The sequence below is a fragment of the Erythrolamprus reginae genome, chromosome Z (genome assembly GCF_031021105.1).
Source record: "Erythrolamprus reginae isolate rEryReg1 chromosome Z, rEryReg1.hap1, whole genome shotgun sequence".
NCBI classification, from domain to species: domain Eukaryota; kingdom Metazoa; phylum Chordata; class Lepidosauria; order Squamata; family Dipsadidae; genus Erythrolamprus; species Erythrolamprus reginae.
The window spans coordinates 147,256,527-147,283,262 of NC_091963.1; the positions used below are offsets into that span (position 1 = coordinate 147,256,527).

At 43.8% G+C, this 26,736-nt stretch overlaps 1 protein-coding gene across 2 annotated transcripts; it reads right to left on the minus strand.

The window, feature by feature from the left end:
- On the minus strand, positions 1 to 26,736 carry SLC22A17 (solute carrier family 22 member 17). Of its 2 annotated transcripts, none has more exons than XM_070767065.1 (10): positions 26,318 to 26,736; positions 24,483 to 24,830; positions 20,498 to 20,601; positions 18,068 to 18,222; positions 14,875 to 15,040; positions 11,142 to 11,275; positions 9,697 to 9,802; positions 6,836 to 7,059; positions 5,370 to 5,481; positions 1 to 4,350 (listed from the first exon to the last, which is right to left on the minus strand). In XM_070767065.1, exons 2-10 carry the CDS (start codon positions 24,819 to 24,821, stop codon positions 4,035 to 4,037), a joined length of 1,656 nt encoding a protein of 551 aa, XP_070623166.1. In that variant the 5' UTR covers positions 24,822 to 24,830; positions 26,318 to 26,736; the 3' UTR covers positions 1 to 4,034. The 2 variants fall into 2 exon arrangements, with proteins under 2 accessions (XP_070623166.1, XP_070623167.1); XM_070767066.1 differs by having other exon boundaries at positions 1 to 1,355; positions 26,318 to 26,724.

Consider the following 26,736-nt stretch of genomic DNA (forward strand, 5'->3'; position numbering starts at 1 on the left):
TTTTCCCAATGGAATATATATTTCCTTTATTTAGCTTATTAACAGTCAGTGTTTTATTTCCCTTCAAGATTACAAAGCAGTTCAAAAGGTTTTTGCGCCTACCAAGGGCTTGGGCGGGGAAGGGGGTTGCATGTTTAACTCCCAAGGGAGCAAAAGGGGTAGTGTTTGCACACACATGTGCACATCAGCCTGAGTGGTCCTTCCCTGGGTGTGACGCTGTGTCATTTAGCCACCATCTCTCCTCCTTCATCGGCAATAAAACCCACTGTTAATTCCGAGCCCCAAAAATGATTTGCAGCCGGTTAAAAAAAAACCGTACGCGAAGTTCTCAATTTACAATAGTGGGTTTAGCGACCAAAGTTCCAACGGGCCTGCAAAAAGTGACGTTTTTCACTTCCAGCATCGCCACGGCTCCATTTTCACCTGTGGCTCTATAGCCACAGGTGGTTCTTTCCTCCCTCTGCTGTTGCTTCCTGTTCCCGGTCGGTAAAAGGTAAAGAAGATCTGCTATGACGAGACTCTATGGTGGAAGAACAGGATTTTCATTTGGCAGAGGAAAAAGGATGCCATGCTAGGAGGAGACACTATGGCAGGGGGAACCAGCTGGTTAAAAAAACGGAACATACAGGAAGTTCTCAATTGGCAACAGTTGGTTTAGCGACCAAAGTTCCAACGTGCCTGCAAAAAGTGACGTTTTTCACTTCCAGCATCGCCACGGTCACCCATGGTCAAAATTCAGATTTATTTATTTGTTTGTTTGATTTTTATGCCGCCCTTCTCCTTAGACTCAGGGTGGCTTACAACATGTTAGCAATAGCAGTTTTTTAACAGAGCTAGGCTATTGCCCCCACAATCTGGGTCCTCATTTTACCCACCTAGGAAGGATGGAAGGCTGAGTCAACCTTGAGCCGGTGATGATATTTGAACCGCTGACCTTCAGATCTACAAGTCAGCTTCAGTGGCCTGCAGTACAGCACGCTACCTGCTGCGCCACCCCGGCTCACTTGCTTATCAACTCATATTTATGAAGGCTGCAGTGTCCTGCAGTCCTTCCGACAATCAAAGTTGAAGGAAAAGCCAAAAATTGAGATTCACTTAACAACTCTGGCAAGAAAGGTCGGAAAATGGGGCAGAACCCACTGAACTCTCACTTAGCTGCGGACATTTGGGGATCAATTGTGGTTGTAAGTCGAGGACTTCCTGTATGTTCCAGATTTGGGGATGGGGACGCGACCGTTGATGTCACCTTTGTATGTGGGTGGTCTTTCCATTTCTTTTTGATGCGAGCTTAAATGAAGACTTTACCAGCCAAATGTGCCGGCCAGGCGTTTTTGGAGCCAGACCAAACTTGCTGTCTGTCAAGAAAAGCAATGAAGAACATTGCTTGCGTTATGCCCCCATTGAAGTCGGAAGACGAACAGTTGACGGACAGAGAACAGGAGAGTGGCTCTGTTGACTGTGCAGGAAATGGGGGAAGGGCAAAATCAGGCTGGGCAGAGCAGGGGAGAGGTGGAACAAAGGAGAGGGGGGTTTAGATGAAGACCAAGCACCCCCCCTCCTCATCCTAGGGCATGCAGGGAATAACGCAGAAGAGAACATGGGTTGCGTGGGTGACGAGAAGGGAACGGGCCCCGATTCCCCTCACAAGGCACACCTGGGGATGGAGTTTAAAGGAGAGGCAGTTGGGAAGGGCATTTGTCAGGAACAAACACTGAATTCATCTAGTGTTCAGAGTTGTGGCCTGCATTCCTGTTATTTCGCATGCTTAACTTGTCTTGCTGGAATTATTGCCATGAATTCTTTGCTTCTGCGACTCCTTATCTTGCCTTGACTTGCAGTCATTCCGCTTACTGCGTTAGTACGGGAGTATTTGCAGTCAGAAAGTGCTGCAGATTTGTGGGAGAGCTTTTCTCCAGGCTGGAGAATAAACGGGACGTTGGGGGAAAAGTTGGTGTCAATAAAGGGACTCATACTCATTCCCTGGTTGTGTTGCCTTCGTGTCACGCCTCGGGTCATCATAGCTCGTCTGTTCTAGCCATCAGTTTCTTTTGGGGAGGGAAGGAAAAACGTGCATTTGAAATAAGTCTTCATTTTAGGACTTGGTCACCTCTGAGTCAATGTCCCGAATGTGAGCCCTTTGCAAAGAGAAGTGTGTCACGGACACAATGATTAAAAATGAGATGTATGCATAGGTTGAACCCTTGGATGCTGCCTTGGACATCAGTCCGCAGACCACGGGCCTTGATTCCCCTGTCTTGCATTGGTAAAACGGAAATAAAAACAGAATTATCTCCCGCCAAACCCAAATCGTCCCTCGAAAAACTCTTCAAAAAAAAAAGAAAAGAGGCATTTTAAAAATCGGAGGATTACCCTGACCTCCTAGCTAAGCAGCCCTTCACTGAGGAACTCTCGATCCTGTAATCTTCAGTTCATAAGCCCTCCAAATCTTTCCATTGCCAAAAGCAGAAAGGGTATAAAAATTCTCTTCCGAGAAGAAAGTTTTCAGATTTTTCTCTTGTCCTTGACAGTCCGTGGAGAATTGTCTGCCAATTTGGCTTGGCCTAAAAATTTCATCTCTGGTGTAAAAGGGTGGCGGGGTCTTTCCTTCCTGCTTCCAAATTCACTGTTTCTTGACCTGGTGCGTTTGAAGATGTATGGACTTCAACTCCCAGAATTCCCTGGTTGTTTTCCAGGAAACAAAATGGTGGAAAATTGGCTCATTTAATAATCGTGATGGTCACTTAACATCTGTGATTCAAGCACTGCTAAAAAAAAAGAAATCATCAAATCAAGTCGATCATGGAATGATCCATCTAATGACCGGCAAGACTTAGGACCATAATTCCAGGCTCTATTTTACAGGGGCAACCCCCTGCGGCTCTGTAGCCACATGTGGCTCTTTCATCCCTCTGCTGTGGCTCCCTGTTGCCAGTCGGTAAGAAGAAAAAATACTCTGCTAGGGGGACTCTATGGTGGAGGAATGGGATTTCATTTGGCTGAGAAAAAGGACGGCATGCTAGGAGGAGACTCTATGGTGGAGGAAATGGATTTTCATTTGGCCGAGGAAAAAGAATGCCCTGCTAGGAAAAGACTCTTTGGTAGGGGGAACCAGCTTTCTGGGCAGCTCCAGAACTGAATGGGGAGCTTCCAGTTATGACTTTTGTGGCTCGAGTGTTCAAGGTTGCCGACACTAAGTCTAAAGACTATCTATTTTCTTTTCTATTTTGTCTGTTATTTAATTTCTGTTATCTTCAAGGCAGGCTGCAGGACGCCCAAGGGAATATATAATATTATCTGTCCCAATCAGTAGAGGGCTGCTGCATGAACAGTCCGGTACACTGTCCCTGTAGGACAAATGGTGCGCGCCCCTGTGATATTCGGCTTCTGCGCATGCGCAGGAAGTGAAATCTCACGCAAGGATTCTCGTGTGAGATTTCACCATTTTTCAGCATTTTCTTGTGTGCGCAGAAGCAATAATCAAGAATCGACAAAATCTCGTGCGCACGAGCGTTGCACGAGATTTCACTTCCTGTACATGCGCAGGTGAATCTTGCGCCGGCTCAGGTCCGCATTGGTCGCCAAAAGCGCACCAGTAGCACCAGCAACGAGGAGCCCTTCCCTGGTCCTAATGAAAAGGAATGAAAATTAATATAATTATGTTAACTATTAAGGAAATGAACAAAAAATATCCCATGCAACTACCCTGAAGTTCCCAATGTAAATTTTAAAAAAGGCAACAAGAAGTTAAGAGTTGAAGTCCGCACATTTTCAGGTTTTTGAAGTCAAGAAATGCTACTCTTTTAGGGAAACTAGCTACGAATCCTAGTTTCCAGTTTTAGTCCGTCCGTTTAAACAAACGAGTTTTTGCTGCTGGTGCAGCCGACGTGAAGCGACTCCTTTCGAGCAACGTCAGAAGCGGGGTGGAAATCAAAATCGGATATTTTTTTCCCCCTTTCTCCTCCTGGCCTCCATTCGCCTCTTGCGTTTGCTGGCCGAGCTCACCCGTTGAGGCCAAAACCAAGCCTGCCATGGCATCAGCTGGCAGGATTCGGGGTAGAGAGCAACGGGACGTCGTCTCGCCGTGTCGCACCATGGGAGTCCCGGCCTGCGGACTCGCCAGCCCGCCGGAGCAGTGAAGGCCTCCGATAAAGTTCTCCGTCGTGCAAAGTTTCGGGCAAGGGTTTGCGTTTGGTCTCAGGCAGCAAGAGCAGGCAAAGCAGGGCTAGGATGTTGAGGGAGGCCAGGACGATGTGTTCGAGGAAGGAGCCGTGCTGTTCTCGCACCCGCAACAGCGGGGCGCTCAGCCCTCCGAGGGAGGCCAGGGCCAGGGTGATGCCGAGACCTTTCCCTCTGTGGAAGAAAATTGCCTTGTTTAGATTAGTAGGAGTCTCGTTTTCTGCACGGAGGAAAGAATGCGGGAAGAAGGAAGAAAAGGAGAAAAGAAAGAGGGAGGGAGGAAGGAAGAAGAAAAGACAGGTGATAGAAAGGAAGGAAAGAAGGGAAGAAAGGAAGAAGGAAGGGGGGAGGAAAGAGAAGAAGGAAGGAAAGAAAAGAAGAGGGAGGGAGGAAAAGAGATAAATAGAAAGGAAGTGAGGGAGAAAAAAGGAAAAGAGGAAGGAAAGAAGAAGGAAAAGCGGAAGGAAGGGGGCAGAAAAGAAAGGAAGGAAGGAAGGAAGGAAAGGAAAAAAGAGGAAAGGGGAAAGAAATAGGAAGGAAGGAAAGAGAAAGAAGAAGGAAGAAAATAAGAGAAAGAAAAAAAATAAAAGAAGGGAGGGAGGGAGGAAGGAAGAAAAAGAACGGAGGAGAAAGAAAAAGGAAGGAAGGAAGATGTACAGAGAAGGCAGAATGGAAGAAGGAAAAGATGGATGGATGAATGGATGGAAGGAAGGAAGGAATGACAAAGAAAAGAAAAATAGTAAGGGAAGGGAAGAGTTAGGAAGGAGAAAGGAAAAGGGATGGGTGGATGGATAAAAGGCAGAAAAAAAATAAGGAAAGAAAGGAAGGAGACAAAGCTATAATAATGAGGACTAGACACTTGAAGGCAAAATGGGTGGACAAAAAGGTAAGGAAGGGTGTGAATTTACACTGGCGGTTTCCCTACCACCACCTCCCCGGAAGCTATTTTTCTATGCTTTCGTCTCCACTGCAACCTACCTGGGTTGGTGATCCAATGAGGTGGGGAGGGAGGGAAAAAGGGAATGATTTTATGTGAGCAGCAGAGGCGGGCACACAGCTTCATTTGTGAGAATAGCGGGTACATGTGCAAGTAGGGTTGCATGCTTGCGGCTCACAGGTTGGGGACCCCTGCGTTAACTATTTTTCTACCCTGGGACCCCTCCCTATTCTCTTGGGGGCCTTTTCCACCTGACCTGATTATGGTGGGAATGACTTCAGCAGCGAAGAAGATGCTGAGGGAGCCGGCTGCATGGGAAGTGAAGAGTCCAAGAATGGAAAACGTTCTTCGGGCTGCGTTGTTGAGATCTGCAACAGAGGACAAAACGGAAGGCACGAAAATGACAAAAAAAGGGAGAGAAGAGGAAGTCAAACAGCACTTTCAGAAATCCCCAGTTGGCTGGGGCTGCTGGGAGTTGTAGTCCAGCAACATCTTGACAGACCCACACTCCCAAAACAAGGATAATGCCCTACAAAAGCCCCGAGTCTTCGGAGAGGGGTGGCGTACAAATCTAATAAATTATTATTATTATTAATTATTATATACCAGAGACAAGAAAGGTGTTTGATAAAGTGAAATGGCAATTCCAACGGATTTTTAAAATCATTCTTCTGAATCTATCTATCTTTCTTTTCATTCAATTTTTTTATGCCGCCTTTCTCCTTGGACACAGGGTGGGTTACAAAAAGTTAGCAATAGCACTTTTTAAAACAGAGTCAGCATATTGCCCCCACAATTTCCCAGGGAGGCTTTAAAATAGATTTTTTTTCTTTAAATTCTCCTGAAATTTAAAGGTGATTTTAGGTATCATTTTTTTTAATAGGAGCAGGGAATATTCTCTCTCTCTTTTTGTTCTACAACAGGTGGAACGGCAGAACAGCAAGATTTATGACTTGACACCCACAGACAATTAATATGGAATAGCCCAGTGATGGTGAAACTTTTTTTCCCTCAGGTGCCGAAAGAGTGTGTGCTTGGGTTATTGCACACGCGCAAGTGCCGACATCCATAATTCAATACATGGGGAGCTCAAAAATAGCTTCCCTAGTTCCCCCAGAGGCCCTCTGGAGACCAGAAATGGCCTGTTTCCCAACTTCTGGTGGGCCTAGTAGGCTTGTGTTTTGCCCTTCCTTGGAGCTGGGGATGGGAGTAAAAACACCCTCCCCCATCCCCCCGGAGGCCCTCTGGAAGCCAAAAACGCCCTCCCAGAGCCTCTGTGTGAGCCAAAAATCAGCTGGCCAGCACACACATGCATATTGGAGCTGAGCTACGGCAACAGCTTGTGTGCCAGCGGATATGGCTCCATGTGCCACCTGTGGCACCCATGCCAAAGGTTTGCTATCACTGGAGTAGCCTTTTTTTGTACAACAATCTCTGAAATATTCTACTTATACACCAATTTATAGCTTACTCCATCTTTATAACTTGCTTTTCAACCTTGATAACTTGAAGACCTGTAGACTTCAACTCCCAGAATTCCCCAGCCAGCCTGTCCACAGGTTGGACTAGAAGACATCTAAGGTGCCTTCCAACTCTCTTGTTCTGTTCTGTTCTGTGGTACTCTAATGTATTCTAGGGGGTTGGATTGAAGACCTCTAAGGTCCCTTCATTCTGTTCTGTTCTGCTCTAGCTTTACGTTCCTTGGAAATCTGAAGTTCTTACATTCTCCCAGCCCCAGCAGGATCAGAGAGGCGATGCCAGTCAGGGTGGTTGTGAGAAGCAAAATCCCGCGACGTCCATACCGATGTACGGTGAGGCACAGAAAGAGGCAACCGAGACCGGCGCTGCCAGCCGGCAACAGGAAGGTGAAGTAGAACTTAGCGTGTGGGTCCTCCATTGACTCCCAGGCCTGCTGGTAACAGTGGCAGATCGCGTGGGCTATGAACCTGTAGGAAAGCGAGTCGAAGGGAGAAACTGGTTTAAGTTTATGGGTTCAGGGTCTCAGAAGAACAAACGAGGATACTCCAGACACAATTAGGATGGAAGGAAGAATCTCATCAACATTAAAAAGGATCATCACAGGCAAACTAGAAAGTCAGTTTGGACTGGAGGCACCAGGCTACAAAGCAAGAAACTGTGAGTTCAAGTTCTGCCATAGACATAAAACCAACTGGGTGACTTCAGGCCAATCAGCAGAAGATGGGGAGTTCTAGTACTGCCTTAAGCATGAAAGACAATTGGGTGACTTTGGGCCAACCACCAGGAGACCTAAATTAACTGAAGACCAACAACAAAAATTAAATAAACCCTTTAGAGAAGCAGAATTACAGCAATCTATTAAAAATCAGAAAAATAATAAAGCTACCGGCCCTGATGCAATACCCGTAGAATTTTATAAGCTAGACAGTGAAATACTTTTTTCAAATATGTTGGAGATATTTAATGAGATAATAGCGGACGGTAAATTACCTAAAACATGGACAGAATCTTTAATAACATTAATACATAAACCAGGAACAGAAAAAGAAAAAAAATGAAAACTACAGATCAATTTCCTTATTAAATGTGGATTATAAAATTTTTATATCAATATATGCATTTAGGTTTAAAAACATTATAAATGAAATAATACATGAAGACCAGAATGGATTTTTAGACAAATTAAAAATAATATGAGGACAATTATAAATACCTTGGAATACTATGAGCAACACCCCGAAAAACAAATGGCACTTATATTTCTTGATGCTAAAAAAGCATTTGACAACGTAGATTGGACCTTTATGAAAATACAATTAAATAAGATGAATGTGGGAACTAAATTTTTTAATATAATATGATGCGATTTATTCCAACCAATCTGCAAAAATTATAATAAACAAAGAACAAACAGGAAGATTAGAAATACAAAGAGGAGTTAGACAAGGCTGCCCTATATCACCATTATTATTTATTTTAACATTAGAAACTGTATTAATAAAAATAAGAACAGAAAAGGAAATAAAAGGTGTGAAGATTAAAAAAGAAACATATAAAGTCCAAGCTTTTGCCGATGATGTGGCCTTCATAATAGAAGATCCTTTGACATCAACATCAAAATTAATAGATCTAATAGAAGAATATGGGAAAGTAGCAGGTTTGAAAATTAATAAGGAAGAGACACAAATACTTATAAAAACATGACAGATTCACAGATAAAACATCTAGAAAAATTAACAAATATGAAAATAACAAAAAAAGAAAAATACTTAGGTACTGTATTTGGATTTCTTCCAAAGGTATGTCTTTAAAAAATGATAACTATATAAAGCTTTTAGGACAAATTAAAAAAGACTTGAAAATATGGAACAACCAACAGCTATCTTTAGTGGGAAGAATTTCCACAATTAAAATGAATATTCTGCCCAAAGTATTATTTCTATTTCAAGTAATCCCAATCAATCCAGGTGAGAATTTTTTAAAAGAATTAAATAAGATTACTAAAAAATTTATATGGCAGGGTAAGAAACCAAGAATAAAACAAAGTTCATTAGAAGATCGGAAAGAGAGAGAAGGGCTTGCCCTCCCAAATTGGAAGTTATATTACCAAGCGACCGCATTATCGTGCATAAAAGAATGGTTAACTCTGGAAAATAGAAGATTATTAAACCTAGAGGGCCACGATTTAATGCTAGGCTGGCATGCCTTCGTATGGTATGAAAAGTCCAAAACTCATTCATACTTTAACAGTAATATAATTAGGAAGACATTAATAGAAGTTTGGAATGAGATTTTAAAAAAATCACTTTTTAGTAATGCCAGAATGGATCTCACCAATAGAAGCCATCTCTCATCCTAATTTGTTAAAAGAAGGGAAAATATGGAAATATAGAGATTATCATCAATTAAAACTGAAAACAAAACAAGAATTACAGGAGTCAGGGGTGGAAATAGATTGGTGGTAGTATGCCCAGATTAACTCTAGATATCAAAAAGGCGTGAGAATATTCATTTTCAAGAAGGATAATAATACACTCGGGAAATTATTAATCCAAAACCTAGGAAAATTGATTGGGAAATTATATAAATATTTAATAAATTATAAGACGATAGGTTGGATATTGAAAGATAATACGATTAGTTGGTGTAAAATTTTTTGCAAAGGAAATAAATTTAGATACATGGGAAAAGGTTTGGCTATATAACTGGAAAATAACTAAATCAATTTCCTTTAAAGAAAATCAAATTAAGATGTTTTATAGATGGCATCTCCCACCAAATAGGATTTCAAAGATGTTTCCAAGTGCTTCACCTATTTGCTGGAAATGTAAAAAAGAAATTGGCACATATTTTCATGCGTGGTGGACATACCCAAAATCTAAGATCTGTTGGAATAAGGTAGAAAAATGGTTAAAGGAAATTGCAAAACAAGAAATTAGAGCTCCCTAAAAAAAAATTCTACTAGCAACTTGTCCCCTCTACTAAGTTTGTCTTACTTTGACTTTTCATTTTTTTTTCTCGTTCTAAGAATTTATACACCTCTCGGCTGCCCACAAGTCCAGCCCACCTTTCCTGCAGCCTCTAGCATACGAAGTTCAACTTACGTGGTAAAACCAAGGATCAGGATGTTTTTCCATATGTTCCTGCAGGACAGGAGGGTGCGGAGTGAGATCTGGGAAGCTGTCGGTAAATGGCAAGTGTTGTCCAGCTCTGCAGGGTTGGCGGAAGATGGGAGGGACCAGATCGGGTAGCGGAGGAAGGAAAAACGAAGGTCCGTCAGTGGAGATGTTATCACACCATCCTCGATACAACCTTGGCTCAGGACGGGCACAGAGGACCTCAGCAGTGTTTCTCAAACCTTGGCAACTTGAAGATCGGTGGACTTCAATTCCCAGAATCCTGCCACCCAACAATGCTGGCTGGGGAATTCTGGGAGTTGAAGTCCACCCATTTTTAAGGGGCTGAAAAATATTATCTTAAAGGGCCCAAAACCAGCCATGGGAGTTCTGGGAATTGAAGTCCACCCATCTACAAGGGGCTAAAAAAAAGTGTCCTAAAGGCCTGAAATCCAGCCATGGGAATTCTAGGAATTGAAGTCCACCCATCTTCAAGGGGCTAAAAAAAACTGTCATGAAGGCCCCAAAACCAGCCATGGGAATTCTGGGAGTTATTATTATTATTTATTTATTATTATTTATTAGATTTGTATGCTGCTCCTCTCCGTAGACTCGGGGCGGCTCACAACAATAACAAAGACAATGTAAGAACAAATCTAATAATTTAAAAAACACTAAAACCCCCATTATTAAAAGCAAGCATACACACAAACATACCATGTATAAACTGTATAGGCCCGGGGGAGATGTCTCAGTTCCCCCATGCCCGACGGCAGAGATGGGTCTTAAGAACTTTACGAAAGGCAAGGAGGGTGGGGGCAGTTCTGATCTCCGGGGGGGAGCTGGTTCCAGGGGGTCGGGGCTGCTACAGAGAAGGCTCTTTCCCTGGGTCCCGCCAAACGACATTGTTTTGTCGATGTGACCCGGAGAAGGCCAACTCTGTGGAACCTAACCGGTTGCTCGGATTCATGCGCCACCCATCTTCAAGGGGCTAAAAAACTCTCATGAAGGCCCTAAAACCAGCCATGGGAGTTCTGGGAGTTGAAGTCCACCATCTTTAAGGGGCTAAAAAACTGTCCTAAAGGCCTCAAATCCAGCCATGGGAATTCTGGGAGTTGAAGTCCACCGATCTTCAAGGGGCTAAAAAACTGTCCTAAAGGCCTCAAATCCAGCCGTGGGAGTTCTGGGAGTTGAAGTCCACCATCTTTAAGGGGCTAAAAAACAGTACCCTGAAGGCCCCAAAACCAGCCATAGGAGTTCTGGGAATTGTTCCCTCGTCTCTCAAACAAGCAATTACAAAGTGCTCCCTTATCTGAGAATTGTGCTGAAAGGATCCCCATTTAAAACTATAGTATAGTAATGCTGTAATGCCCAGTCAACCAACTGGAATGACGGGTTGTTGTTGTTGTTTTTTAGCAAGCTGCAGTACTCACCATCCAGGGCCTCCCGGGTCTCGGGTTCGAGGGCATTGCCATCTTGACACAGGGCTAACAAGACATCCTTGGCCTGAGCCGTTCGACGGGTAGTCAAGAGCCAGCGGGGAGATTCGGGATACAACCCCGGGCAGCTAGGAAGAAAGGGAGGAAGAGAGAATTAAAAAGAGAGGTCAATGTTTGAATTTAGTAGTTAAATTGCATTAGTTGGTGATTATCTATACTACAAATGTAACCTCTTCTTTCTTCTCTTAAAATTTTTTATATAGATTCTTATAAACTTTTATATACGTTGATTTTTACTATTTTAAAATTGATAATTTTACATATTCTATAGATGTTAAATAACAAAATACTTCTTTTTTTCTCTTTTTTAATTACAGTGATGACTTCCAATTTGAGCGGAGCTACTGTAGCTCCACTAAATGCTGTATGTTATGTTTGTTGTGTTTGTTTTTTAAAATTAATAAAATATATTTGGAAAAAAAAAGAGAGGTAAAATTAAAGAGAGAGGGGGAGAGAAAGGAAGGAAGGAAGGAAGGAAGGAAGGAAGGAAGGAAGGAAGGAAGGATTGAACGAACGGACAAACGGAGGGAGGAATTTAAAAAAGAAAATTAAGGAGGGAGGGAGGGAAGAAGGAAACAAGAGAAGGAGAACATTTTAAAAAGGAAATATTAAGTAGGGAGGGATGGAGAAGAAAAAGGAAGGAAGGGGAGGATTTCAAAAGATAATTAAAGGGAGGAAGGAAGGCGGAATGAAAGGAAAGAAGAAGGGAGGGAGAGAAGAAAGGAAGGAATGAAGGGAGAGAATTTTAAAAAGGAAACATTAAGAAGGGGAGGAAGAAAGGAATGAGAGGATTTTAAAAAGAAAATTAAAGAGAGAGGAAGGAAGGAGAGAGAGGAGGAAGGAGGAAGGGTGGGAGGGAGGGAAGGAAGGATTGATGGATGGAAGTAAGGAAAGAAGGATGAAAGGAAGGGAGAGAGAGAATTTTAAAAAGGAAATATTAAGTAGGGAGGAAGGCAAAAGGAAGGAGAGGATTTAAAAAAGAAAATTAAAGAGAGAGGAAGGAAGGAGAGAGAGGAGGAAGGGTGGGAGGGAGGGAAGGAAGGATTGATGGATGGAAGTAAGGAAAGAAGGATGAAAGGAAGGGAGAGAATTTAAAAAAGGAAATATTAAGTAGGGAGGAAGGAAAAAAGGAAGGAGAGGATTTAAAAAAAATTAACAAGTGAAGAAGGAAGGAGGGAGGGAAGGAAGGGTGGAAAGAAAGGGAGGAAGGATGGAGGGAAGGAAAGAAAGAAAGAAGGGTGCAAAGAAAGGGAGGAAGGATGGAGGGAAAGAAATAAAGAAGGATGAAAGGGAGGGAGGGAGGAGAGAGGAAGAAAGATTTTGTAATTAATGTTCAATAAAAACAAAAAGCCAAAACAGGAAGGAAACTCATTTCCCAAACAAACCATTCTGCTAATAATAATAAATAGGGAGAAACAAGCCTCATCCAGCGAAGATGAACAAACAAACAAACAAACAAACCAGGATTAAGCCCGGCAGGAGGGGTTTCCTTGCCAAGATTTCAAGATTACACGGTTCCATATAAAGCAACATTTGACCGAGCCTAGGTGCTCTTTTGTTGGTATGGCCCTACTTGGAAGGGCTGCGGAATTCCTCCCCAAATTTCTCACTGGACGTAGTGTGGATGAACGGCACAATTTAAGAAAAGCCTGGAAACGCAAGGAATACAAGCCTCTTGTGTCTCGCCCAACTCCCAGCACATCTCCATGGCAATTGCTGCGTGACAAAATGTCCACTTTGTCTACTCACTAAGCCGATTGTCCTGTTGAAGATGGCAGGGAGGGCAAGAAATAGCCCGAGGTCTACGATTTATATGCAGATTTATGCATGGCATGTAAATTTGCCTCGCATTTATGAAATGCAGGAAGACCGACGCATCGCCATGGATTTTAGAATAGATTTTCCTCTCTACACCAAGTGACCCCGACTTACGACCACCATCCAGCCCCCAAATCTGAATGTAAAAATCACCTGACTGCAGAGATGTTGCAAATGTGAAAAACCGTCAAAGTCACTTTTTTTTCAGTGCCGTCGTAACTTTGGATGGTTGGAACTGTGGTAATGTTTACCACTGAACTTACACTGTGCTGGATTCCCAGTCTCTCTTATATATCTACACGGTTCCCTCGATTTTCGCGGGTTCGAACTTCGCAAAAAGTCTATACCACTTTTTTCAAAAATATTAATTAAAAAATGCTTCGCGGTTTCCCCCCCATACCACATTTTTTCCCGCCCGATAACGTCATATGTCATCCCCCAACTTTCATCCACCTTTAATAAATATTTTTTTAAATAAACTTTAATAAGTAAACATGGTGATTAATAATCTAAATGGTTGCTAAGGGAATGGGAAATTGTAATTTAGGGCTTTAAGGTGTTAAGGGAAGGCTTGTGATACTGTTCATAGCCAAAAATAGTATACTGTATTTACTTCCGCACCTCCACTTTGTGGAAATTCGACTTTCGTGGGCAGTCTCGGAACGCATCCCCCGCGAAAATCGAGGGAACACTGTATCATCTCTGTATCATCTGTCTGTCTATCGGTCATTCATCTATCTATCTATCTATCTATCTATCTATCTATCTATCTATCTATCTATCTATCTATCTACCTACCTACCTACCTACCTACCTACCTACCTCCTAGTTCTACTTTTCATTAAACTATCCATGCCCCGTTCCTGCAACCGTTCTTTATATGTTTTAGCCTCCAGTCCCTTAATCTTCTTCGTTGCTCTGCATTTTTTCTAGAGCAGAGGTCTTCGAACTTGGCAACTTGAAGACTTGTGGACTTCAATTCCCAGAATTCTCCAGCCAGCTATGCTGGCTGGTGAATTCTGGGAGTTGAAGTCCACAAGTCTTCAAGTTGCCAAGTTTGGGGACCCCTGTTCTAGAGTCTCAACATCCTTTTTGCATAGTGGCGACCAAAACTGAATTCCCTATTCCAAGTGTGGCCTTACCAAGGCCTTATAAAGTGGTATTAACATTTCATGTGACCTTGATTCTATCCCTCTGTTGATGCAGCCGAGAACTGTGTTGGTTTTTTTGGCAGCTTCTGCACATGGCTGGCTCATATTTTAATGGCTGTCCACTAGGAATCTAAGATCCCTATCACAGTTACTACTATTGAGCAAGGTACCACATATACTGTAACTGTGCATTTTTGTTTTTATTGCCTGAATGTATAACCTGACTTTTTTTCACCATTGAATTTCATTTTGTAACTCACCTTTAGCACTCACCTTTGTGAACTGGTAGGAAAGGTAAGTGAATACCAACTCTGATCAAGGGGGAATTGAAATTTCCCTTCCCCCTAGGCTTATAGAATTTATGCATGGTATGCTTGTATGTATGAGTGGTTCTTTAAATTGGGGATTTTTAGATTATTTTTAATATTAGATTTGTTTACATTGGTTTTTTTTTAATATTGTTGTTAGTCGCCCCGAGTCTTCGGAGAGGGGCGGCAGACAAATCTAATTAATCAATCAATCAATCAATCAATCAATTAATCAATTAATTAAATAAATAAATAAAGTGGTGTGGTATTGATTTTCGTTGTCACCTTTTCATCTTTCCTGGGGCTGAGTGACCGTTCTCTTTTCTTTTAATGGCTCTGGCATCCCTCAATGTTGCTTGACCGAGTTTGAAGAAAAAGAAGCCGACTTACCCATACAGCAGGCACATGCCCATTCCGGCTGAGATGACCCCTTGCAGAACCCGCCAACTGCCGCAGACCCACGCCAGACCCAGGAGGAGGAACCGTCCTCCCACCTGGACAAGGTCTCCCGCCATGGCTACCGGTAGCCGTTGTGAAGGACAACACAACTCCAAACCTAGGGAAGGATAGAAGGCAAGACAGGGCATTGTAACTTATAAAGAAGAAGGATACAGGTACAAGTCCTCACATTACGACCAGAATGGAGCACAAAATTTACTAACTGCTTTGGTCGCACTGATGGATGATCTCTGGTGGGCCCGGGACAGGGTCTTGTCCTCTGTCCTGGTGCTTCTTGACCACTCAGCGGCTTTCGATACCATCGATCATGGTATCCTTCTGCGCCGGCTGGAGGGGTTGGGAGTGGGAGGCACTGTCCTTCAATGGTTCTCCTCCTACCTCTCCGGCCGGTCGCAGTCGGTGTTAGTGGGGGGTCAGAGGTCAACTTCTAGGTATCTCCCTTGCGGAGTGCCTCAGGGATTGATCCTCTCCCCCCTGCTATTTAATATCTACATGAAACCGCTGGGTGAGATCATAGTTCTAAGTCACTTATTTTCCCCAGGGCTTCTGTAACTTTGAACTGTCACTAAATGGAATTGTTGTACGTCGAGGACCACCAGTAATCTAAATTATAGCTGAAAGTTTGGAGCAGCAGTCTCCAAAGTTGGCAATTTTAAGATATGTGGACTTCCAATCCCAGAATTCCCTGGTCATTTTCGGGAAAAAATGTATGGACGGTGGGCTTATTTAATCATAATATTCACTTAAGAACTACGATTTACTTAATGAGCACTGCAAACAAACATCATAAAATCAACTCGAGTCACATGATGACTCATTTAATGACCGGCCTGACTTATGACGATCATTTTGTCCTCCATTCTGGTCCTAAGTGGAAGACTACCAACTCACCCCCACCCATTTTGTCTATTATTTAATTTGTTATTTTCAAAACAGACACCCAAGGTCATACATAATATTATCCGTCCTAATGAAAAGGAATTAAAATTAACATAATTATGTTAATAATTTAGCAAGTGGGGAAAAAAATATCACATAGCCTTTGGAGAAATTAGATTGAAGTTCAGGATGCAAATTGTAAAAAGGCAACAAGCAGTTGTTCTCCAAGCTTAAGAAAATAAGGGCAGGAGATTATGGGATTTGTAATCTGTGCCTGATAAAGTATTTCTCAAAGCTCCCTGGAATTATGGCCTGTAAATAAAATTATATTTTAAGCTTGGATTAATTTTGGAATTGCTGCATTTCCAGATCCGATTTATTCCTGGGCCATGTGGAATAATTTCAAGATTGGATAATTCACAATAGCAGAGTTGGATGGGCCCTTGGAGGTCTTCTAGTCCAACCCCCCCTACTTGAGAAGACCATATAGCCCAATAAATAGTATATCACAATAAATATATCACAATAAATAGTATATCACAATAAATATATCACAATAAAGAGAAATAGTCCTTTCTCTTTTTAAAAACCTCCGGTGATGGAGCACTGACAACTTCTAGTGGCAAGCTATCCCACTGGTTAATTGTCCTCACTGTCAAAGTGCAAAACCCAGAACAATTTTCACATGTGCCATAGATTCGCCATCTTGAGCATAGAAAGAAAGATTTTCTTTAAAAAACCTCCAGTGTTGGAGCATCCAAAACTTCTGGTGGCAAACTGTTCCACCGGTTAATTGTCCTAACTGGTTGCTATTGGTATGCTCTCTGGGATTGTTGCGGGCGTGTGCGCAACCAATGGGTGCATGCCCATCGGCGTGAGAGTTGACCTCTGCACATGCGCAGCAAGGAAAATTTCATGTGAGGACGCTCTCGCATTTTGCCAATTTTCAGCAATTTCATTGCTTCTGCACATGCGCAGAAGCCAAAACTCTGCAAAATCTCACATGCAATAGCGTCCTTGCATGGGATTTCACTTGCTGTGCATTCGCAGAGGCCAAATCTTGCACGGGTGCATGTGTGCACTCCTCATGGGCGTGGAGATGCCTGCACATCTCAATTTCTGCTACCGGATCCGATTCCAGCTGTACCGGATGCAACTAAACAATGTCGCTTGGTGGGATCCAGGGGAAGAGCCTTCTCTGTGGCGGCCCCGACCCTCTGGAACCAACTCCCCCCAGAGATTAGAATTGCCCCCACCTTCCTTGCCTTTCGTAAGCTGCTTAAAACCCACCTCTGCCGCCAGGCATGGGGGAACTGAGATACTCTTTCCCCCTAGGCCTTTACAATTTTATGCATGGTATGTCTGTATGTATGTTTGGTTTTTATAATACAGTGTTCCCTCGATTTTCGCGGGTTCGAACTTCGCGAAAAGTCTATACCACAGTTTTTCAAAAATATTAATTAAAAAATACTTAGTGGGTTTTTTCCCTATACCATGGTTTTTCCTGCCCGATGACGTCATATGTCATCACCAAACTTTCATCCAACTTTAATAAATATTTTTTTTAATAAACTTTAATAAATAAACATGGTGAGTAATGATCTAAATGGTTGCTAAGGAAATGGGAAATTGCACTTTAGGGGTTTAAAGTGTTAAGGGAAGGCTTGTGATACTGTTCATAGCCAAAAATAGTGTATTTACTTCCGCATCTCTACTTCGCGGAAATTCGACTTTCGCGGGCAGTCTCAGAACGCATCCCCCGCGAAACTGGAGGGAACACTGTAATGGTTTTTTAACTGTTTTTAGTATTGGATTATTATTATATGCTGTTTTATTATTGCTGTTAGCCGCCCGGAGTCTCCGGAGAGGGGCGGCATACAAATCAAACAAACAAACAAACAAACAAACAAACCCGTTACTGGCATAGGGTCTCCGGCTGGAGCAGGGAGTTGGACTTGAAGACCTCCAATATCCCATCTGTTATTCTCTTATATACGTATTTTCCATCCTAATTGCATTTTGGTCCTTCCCTTTTTGGCTATTGTTTTAAAACTCATTAAAAAAAACCACAACAATTTAGCACCTCTAAAGAAATACACTAGGCTTCGGCCTAGCCATCTTCTAAAACGTATGTACAGCCAACGCTTCGGTTGATAAACCACTATCTTATAACAATCACTCTTCCAGCAGTCCAAAGATATCAAAATGTTGGGGCGACGCGCGGAAGCTCCTGCGTGGTACTTACGGGTGACGTAGAGGGCGAGTTGCATGGCTCCCAGCATCGTACCCCACAGAAAGCGACCCAGTATGAAGACGGAGGGAGAGGCCGCGAAGGCTGCCAGGACGCCCGCCGGGCAGCCAAGAGCCAAAGACAGGAGGAAAGTACTCCGTCGCCCTACGCTGCGAAGAGCAACGGAAATTGAGAGATTACAGGAGAGTCCTCGACTTAAAACCACAATCGGGAACCACAAATGCTGTTAAGCGAGCCACGCCATATTTTGTCCCCCTTTCCCGCAAGCGGTTGTTAAATGTTGGTAATGACCTTTAAAGCCCTACATGGCATTGGGCCAGAATACATCCGGAACCGCCTTCTGCCGCACGAATCCCAGCGGCCGATAAGGTCCCAGAGTTGGCCTTCTCCGGGTCCCGTCGACCAAACAATGTCGTTTGGCGGGCCCCAGGGGAAGAGCCTTCTCTGTGGCGGCCCCGGCCCTCTGGAATCAACTCCCCCCAGAGATTAGAACGGCCCCCACCCTCCTTGTCTTTCGCAAATTACTCAAGACCCACCTTTGTCGCCAGGCATGGGGGAGTTAGGATATTCCTTCCCCTAGGCCATTACAAGTTATGCATGGTATGTTTGTGTGTATGTTTGGTTTTTATAATAAGAGTTTTTAGTTGTTTTATTAAATTGGATTGTTACATGTTGTTTTTTATCATTGTTGTTAGCCGCCCTGAGTCTGCGGAGAGGGGCGGCATACAAATCCAATAAATAAATAAATAAATAAATAAACGTATTGTTGATCCAAGTGTTTTTTTTACGGTAGGTTTTTGCGACCTATCTTTGCCATAGTTGTTAAGTGAAACACGGCAGCCATTAAGTAAGATAACACGGTTGTTAAGTGAATCCGATTTCCCCCCCAATGGTAGTTTTGCCAGACGCCGTCTGGGAAGATCACAAATGGTGAACACGTGACCTGCCAGTCGTAAGCGTGAAGACTGGTTGAAAGTCCCTCCCCTTTTTCAGCGCCGAGTCATCGCTAAAACAAACGTTTCTAAGACTAGCAGTTCTCGACTTACGACCATCCCTGACGCTGCGACTGTCATAAATAAAGTCAGTTACCAAACAGCTGCATTTTGATCGTGTGAACCTGCAACGGTCGTGAAAAATGGTCATAAGTCAAATTCTTCGGTGCCGCTGCAACTTTGAACGCTCACTAAATAAACCGTTGTAAGTGGAAGTTGTCCTGAGTCCCATGGGATTGCGTGGCATATAAGTTAATTACATTAAATTAAATTAAATTACTTAAAGTATCTTATTTATTTATTTACTTATTTATTAAATGTATATATGCTAGCAGTGCCCTCAGGGGGCTTGCAATTAAAAAAAAAACCATTGAAAAGGACAGAGACAGTCCTCAACGTACAACCATTTGCGTTGTTAAGTGAAACTCTTGTTAAGTGAGTTTTGCTGCATCTTACGCTTTCTCTCGATCCTGGTCATTAAGCGAATTGCTTCATTTGCTAAAAAATGAGACACACAAGCGCTCTGTTAAGTGAATCCGGCTTCCCCCGCCAACGGCTTTGCGGGAGGTCGCGACAGGGGAAATCATGTGACTCTAGGAGGCTGTGACCGTCATAAGTTGAAATTTCAATCATGTGACTACGGGGAGGCTGCTATGGTCGCTGAGCACAAAAAATAGTCACATTTTTCAGTGCCGGTGTAACCCTCCTTGATCACTAAACAAATTGATGAAAGTGGTGGATTTATACTTGAGTCTTCCTTCCTTCCTCCCTCCCTCTTCTCCTTCCTTTTCTTTTTCCTTCCTTCCTTCCCTTCTTTTTTTCTTTCCTTCCGCTGTCTTTTTTTCTTCCTTTTCTCTTCCTTTTTTCCTTTTCCCTCCATCTTTGTTTCCTTTCTTTCTTTTTCTTCCTTTTTCTTCCCTCCCTCCCTTTCCTTTCCTTTCTCTGTATTTCTTTTCTTTCTTCCTTTTCTCTTGCCTTTTCCCTTCCCCTCCATCTTTCCTTCCTTTCTTTCCTTCTTCCTTTCTTCCCTTCCTTCCTTTTTTTCTCTTTCCTTCCTTCCTCTTTCTTCTTTCCTTTTCTCTCTTGCCTTTCTTCCTTCCTCTCCATCTTTTTCTTTTCCTTTTTCTTCCTTCCTTCCTTTCTCTTCCCTCCCTCCTCCCTTTTTCTTTCCATCCTTCCCTTTTTCTCCTCCCTTCCTTCATCTTTCTTCCTTTTTTCCTCTTTCCATCCTTCCTTCTCCTCCATCTTTCTTTTCTTTCCTTTTTTCTCCTTCCTTCCTTCCTTCCTTGTATATGCCATCTACCTGATGGGCCCCTTAGGCGGTTTGCAATCCATAAAAAAAAACCACCATTAAAAAAACCCATGAAAAACATAAACAGGAACCCCATTTAGTTGATGAACTAAAGACTCCCGTCCGAACCTTCTCACTTACCTGTCTGCCAGGTGACCCAGGAAAACGGCTCCGGCAGCGAAGCCCAGGAGGAAACAGATCTGCTCCAGAGGGATCACCCAGCTGCCGGAGTGATCCAGGGACCACTGTGGAAGGAAAAAAGGATAAAGATTTTTATTATTTTTAAAAATTACTTCATTCATGCCTTAGAAGGAATAAATGCGCAATTTAAATCTGGTATTGGAAGGAATGTGGTTGCATGTTTGCAGTCCTTGTCTTACGACCCATTTGGAGTTATTGACGGTGCTGGAAAAAGCGACTTATGATCGCTCCCTGTGCTTACGACCCCTGCGTTGAGGGTAATTCTCGACTTACAGCAGTGGTGGAGCCAAAAATTTCTACGGCTTGATTCTTTCTATCCTTGTTAATGCAGCCTGAGTTTGCATTCGGCTTTTTGGCAGCTGCAGCACACCACTGGCTCACATTCCTGGCTTAGAGTTAGAAACATAGAAACATAGAAGATTGACGGCATAAAAAGACCTCATGGTCCATCTAGTCTGCCCTTATACTATTTCCTGTATTTTATCTTACAATGGATCCATGTTTATCCCAGGCATGTTTCAATCCAGTGACTGTGGATTTACCAACCATGTCTGCTGGAAGTTTGTTCCAAGGATCTACTACTCTTTCAGTAAAATAATATTTTCTCACGTTGCTTTTGATCTTTCCCCCAACTAACTTCAGATTGTGTCCCCTTGTTCTTGTGTTCACTTTCCTATTAAAAACACTTCCCTCCTGGACCTTATTTAACCCTTTAACATATACGTTTCGATCATGTCCCCCCTTTTCCTTCTGTCCTCCAGACTAGACAGATGGAGTTCATTAAGTCTTTCCTGATACGTTTTATGCTTAAGACCTTCAGCCATTTTTGTAGCCCATCTTTGGAGCCGTTCAATTTTGTCAATCTCTTTTTGTAGGTGAGGTCTCCAGAACTGAACACAGAATTCCAAATGTGGTCTCACCAGTGCTCTATATAAGGGGATCACAATCTCCCTCTTCCTGCTTGTTATACCTCTAGCTATGCAGCCAAGTATCCTGCTTGCTTTTCCTACAGCCCAACCACACTGTTCACCCATTTTGAGACTGTCAGAAATCACTCCCCCTAAATCCTTCTCTTCTGAAGGTTTTGCTAACATAAGTTGAATTACCGTAGTCCCTGGTTTATGACAGTTTGCTTAATGTCCAAAGTCACAACAGCCCTTAAAAAAGTGACTTATGACAATTTTTCATGTTTATGGCCTTTGTACCCCCCTCCTGCCCCCACAGTCGCTGGATCAACTTAGCAACTCACAGTTAATGATAGGCGTGGAGATTCCCCTTCTGCGACCTTCGGACGAGCTAAGTCAAGGGGGATAGCAGATTCACGCAACAACTGGGGGACTAACCTAACCACAGCAGCCATTCGCTTAACAACGGTGGCGAGAAAGGTGGTTGTTTGTCAAGAACCATCCAAATTCATTAAGCGTTGCATTTATTCTCACATATGCTTTATTTTTCGGCCTATTTTTCTTTTACCACATCCAGAAATAAAAAAATCTCAGGTCCCTAGTTATAAAAAATTAAATTAAATTACCCGCCAGTCATTTTAAGTGGGATTTCCCCCTTAAAAAATTAATTAATTTAAAAAAATTAATTACAAATTAATTAATTTTTAAAATTAAAAAAAAAATAATTAAAAAAAACATGGATGAGTGCCAGAAAATAGGAAACTATTGTTCTGTATGGGGGGAAAAATAGGAAATATTTAACAAAAGTTCTCCCTCCAAAGATTAAAAAATTGGTCCCCGTTTCCCGACTGGCAAAGAGTCACGCCATGTTTCCTACATCAGCTTCACGGCCACATCCTTAAATAAAATTAAAGGAAAATCTCTTGCTGATTGCGTTTAGAAACTGTTGTAACTTTTTTTCTTTTTGTTTGTAGAGAAAAAACAATGCCCGGATTTTTTCCCCATTGTTAGGCCCAGGAGTAGCCTCGGGGCACCGTTCAAACAACTTCACAAACAATCCATAATCTGTATTTTAACATGCTTCCATCTGCAAATAACATTTTTAACATTCCCATAACCTTTCGGACATTTTTTGCCTTGGTGGCCTTCAATCTCTGTGACTCGAGACCTGCGTAAGGGAAATGGATTACGATTTTTCATTCACTTTTATTCAACTTATAATAATTCCATATAAATTCACCATTCTGCTTAACAGAATTCTACTTCGTCGTAAGGCTACATGAAACGGCAACCATGAAGGTAGAAGTAGTCCTCCACTTATGACCACAATTCAGCTGAGCAAAATTCCATCGCTAATAGAGCCGGGGCAGCACAGTGGGTAGAGTGCAGTACTGCAGGCCACTGAAGCTGACTGTAGATCTGTAGGTCAGCGGTTCAAATCTCATCACCAGCTCAAGGTTGACTCAGCCTTCCATCCTTCCGAGGTGGGTAAAATGAGGACCCGGATTGTGGGGGCAATAGGCTGGCTCTGTTCAAAAGTGCTATTGCTAACATGTTGTAAGCCGCCCTGAGTCTACGGAGAAGGGCGGCATAAAAATCCTAATAAATGAATGAATGAATGAATGAATGAATGAATGAATAAATAAATAAATAAATAAGCAAGACCACGTGACTGTTGGATGCTACCACAGTCGTAAGCACGAAAACAGATTGTAAATAAGTTTTTGTTAAACAGGCGGCCATAAGCTGAGGACTATCTATATAGGTAATCCTCCACATGACCACAAAGACAGTTGGGTTTTGCCTCATTTTACAAGTTTGCTTGCCATAGTTGTTATAGCTGCGGTTGTTAAGTTAGTAACCCAGTGGTTAAGTGAATCAGAGGTGATCAAGTGACCTGGGGACAGTGCGACTCTCATAAATACGAGTCAATTGCCCAGCGTCTCAATTTTGATAGGGATGTGGTGATGGTCGTTAGGTGTGAAAAATTGCTCGTGGATTTTTTTCCAGCCCTGTTGTAATTTCAGTTGCTAAAACAAAATGGTTATAAGTCGAGGACTGCTTGTTTCAATCGCCCACAATCTCTTTTGCAGCTTGAGGGTTCTTCCTTCTCTTTCTCCATCCATTGTGCAGCTCTGGGGCTAGGCTGACTCTTATCTATTTCTTAGGTTGCATTTGCAGACTATATTGGCTGCCAATTAGTTTCCAGACACAATTCAAAGTGTTAGTTATGACCTATAAAGCCCTACATGGCATTGGGCCAGAATACCTCCAGGACCGCCTTCTGACGCATGAATCCCAGCGACCAGTGAGGTCCCACAGAGTCAGCCTTCTCTAGATCCCATCAACTAGACAATGCCGCTTGGCGGGACCTAGGGGAAGAGCCTTCTCTGTGGGGGCCCCAGCCCTCCAAAATCAGCTCCCTGCGGAGATTCCTACTGCCCCCATCTTCCTCGCCTTCTGCAAGAGTCTTAAGACTCACTTAAGAGGTATTAGACCTTAGCCCTCTGGCCGACGAGTGTAGTATGTTTTGCTGTGTGAATGGTAATGAATGTTTTTAAATCTTTTTAGTGTTTTTTAAAAGTGTTTTTTAGTTATATTAATTTGATTTTTTAGATATGTATGTGATACAATATATTGTTTTTGATATGTTGTGAGCTGCCCCGAGTCCTACATTGTATGCCCCGTGTCATACAAATCCAATCAATCAATCAATCAATAAATAAATAAATAAGTCTGCGGAGAAGGGCGACATACAAATCTAATAAATAATAATAATAATAATAATAATAATATAAATAAATACATACATACATACATACATAAATTTAAAAAAAACATTCCATTGCGTTTTGCATAAATCATTACAATGAGAACATATCTGCTGAACAAAACTCAGCACTGGCGACGGGGCAGGCATCCGGCCAGGAAACACTCAGCTCCATTCGGTTGCCCAAGACTCCACCCCGCAAGGGCTTACGGGGATTAACTCAGGAGAATGACGTTGTGGAGATACTCACCTCCGTCACTGGGTTGTTGGTGAGGATGGGGAGCCCCCCAGAATCCCCACTTTGACCATGGGGGCCGTGACAGGTGGCGTTATCAGGCAGCTTGGTGCCGTTGGGGTCTCTGCAGCGGTGCACAGGGGTGAGTGCGAAGAGGGCATCTGAACCCAAGGCCAAACCGACGAGGACGCAGGGGAGGCAGCTGAGGGCCAGCAGAAGGCGCTGCCGACGTTCGCCCGGGGCCCCCAAGCGTCCCAGAAGCCATTCGAAAGAGGGAGGGCCCACGTCCGAAGCCGAGGTAGTAAAATCCCTTCGGGGACCCCCGGGATCTGGGATGGGGGGGCTGGTGTCCATGGGAAGTGTCTGCAGGTAAAAACAACAACAACTGGATTGAATAAAAACAATAAGGAAGAAGAACAAGAGAAAAAATGGAATGGGATAAAAGAAGAGTGGGTTTTTTTTGAAACGTGGCCCCTTTAAGACGGGTGGACTTCAACACCCAGAATTCCACAGGCCTGGGGAATTCTGGGAGTTGAAGTCCACCCGTCTTAAAGGGACCAGCACTGCTTTAAATGAACAACTGCATCTGTAAAGAGCTTTGCCTTGATTTTTTTGAACCCCAGGAAATCTTCTCGAATCACGATGATTATACGATACATCACTCGGCCCCATACAGATGGTCCCTGATTTACGACAGCTCATTTAGCGACCCTTCAATGTGACGACAGCATTGGGGGGGGGGGGGAAGTGACTTCAACTCACAACCACTGCAACCTCCCCATGGTCACGCAATTTGCATTCGGATGCTTGTCAAGTGATTCATAGTTATGACAGTCGTGGTATTCCTGGGGGTGTGTCTCCTGATACCTTTTCTGTGAACTTCGGATAAGCAAAATCAATGGGGAAGCCGGATTCACTTAATGACCGTGTGATTCGTTTTGATAGCCGCAGTGTTTCGCTTCACAAATACGACAAGTCGTAAAACGGAGCAAAGGCCCACAGACTTTTTCAGCAACATAAATTTGGGGGCTCCATTTGTGGTCGTAAGTCGAGGACTACCTCTACTGGGTTACAGGTGAATTAATAAACCCGGTTAAAAAAAACCCCAAGAATCTTGGCCTATATGGGAAAAGGAAACAGATTATGGTAGCCCAGACAAGTAGGTTGCCCTGCAATTCCCACAATCGGCAGCACGGGGGCGACATTTGCCTTGGGTCAAGGGGTACCAAGCCCAAGGTAGCATGGCCAGATTCAGGAGTGTCAGGAATTTAACAGGTCAGGTCGTCCTGACAAGAATTTGGCCCTGAACCGTCTCCCCAACCTGGCATCCACACACTGCATTTGTAGGAAGGGTCCCCAGGGGGTGGGGATCCTGGCTGGGGATGCTAGGCTTTGCAATCCATCCAGGGGGTGCCAGGCTTTGCATCTGGGGAAGCTGGCAGGGGATTCTAGGCTTTGCAATCCATCTGGGAGGTGCCAGAGCAGCCTGGCTGGGGATTCTAGGCTTTGCGATCCATCCGGGGTCATGCCAAGAACCTTGCATCTGGGGCAGCCTGGCTGGGGATGCCAGGCTTTGTGATCCATGGAGGAGTGGGAGGGAGGGGGCGCGGCAGAGAAGCCAGGCCTCGCAACCCCACCCATCCGGAAGCCGGCACAAAGAGAGGGCCTGGGGAGGACGATGGGCTTTGTAGTGGCCAGGCTGAGGAAGGAAGGACCGAGCAGGCAGGGGGGAAAGAGACAAAGCAACGCAGGTATACATCCAAAGGCGTTCACACGAACTCTTTGCCCGGGCAGGCTCTGCTTTTAAAGGGGGGCAACTAAGCCGGGAGGGGAGTAAACAGCTCACTCACCAAACGCCACCCGGGCGCCCGCCGACGGCTGCAAGACCCCCCGAAGACGGGCCGCCGCCGCCCGGGAAGTTCAGGCCGAGGAAGCCGGCAGTCTCCGCCCCGAGGCCGCCTCTTCCTACACCCGGAGCCGCCGCCCCCAGCCCGACGCAACGGCCTCCGCCGCTTGCTTTATCCGCCCAGCATCTGCAACCTGGCGCCCGCCGCAATTCTCTCTCCGTCAATTGGCGTTTGGATTTGGGGATGGCGGGGGGGGGGCGGACAGCCGTCCCTCCAAGAGAAGACGGGCAGGCGTGGATTGGGGGGGGGGCTGGGGAAGGAGGACCCCCCCAGGAGGGCGATCCTAGCTTTTGCGCGGGGGAGAAATAAAGGAAGGCTCTGGGATCGGGCGCAGCGGCTGGTCCGAAGGAGCCTTCCGCAAT

Excerpts from the sequence above, each read along its gene's own strand:
- SLC22A17 (XM_070767065.1), bottom strand. The coding sequence starts at position 24,821 with ATGGACACCAGCCCCCCCATCCCAGATCCCGGGGGTCCCCGAAGGGAT. Across the intron at positions 15,041-18,067 it reads ACTCGCCCTCTACGTCACCC|GTTTGGAGTTGTGTTGTCCT; the intron begins GTAAGTACCACG and ends ATCCTTCCCTAG. Across the intron at positions 4,351-5,369 it reads GTCATTCCCACCATAATCAG|AGGGAAAGGTCTCGGCATCA; the intron begins GTCAGGTGGAAA and ends TTTCTTCCACAG.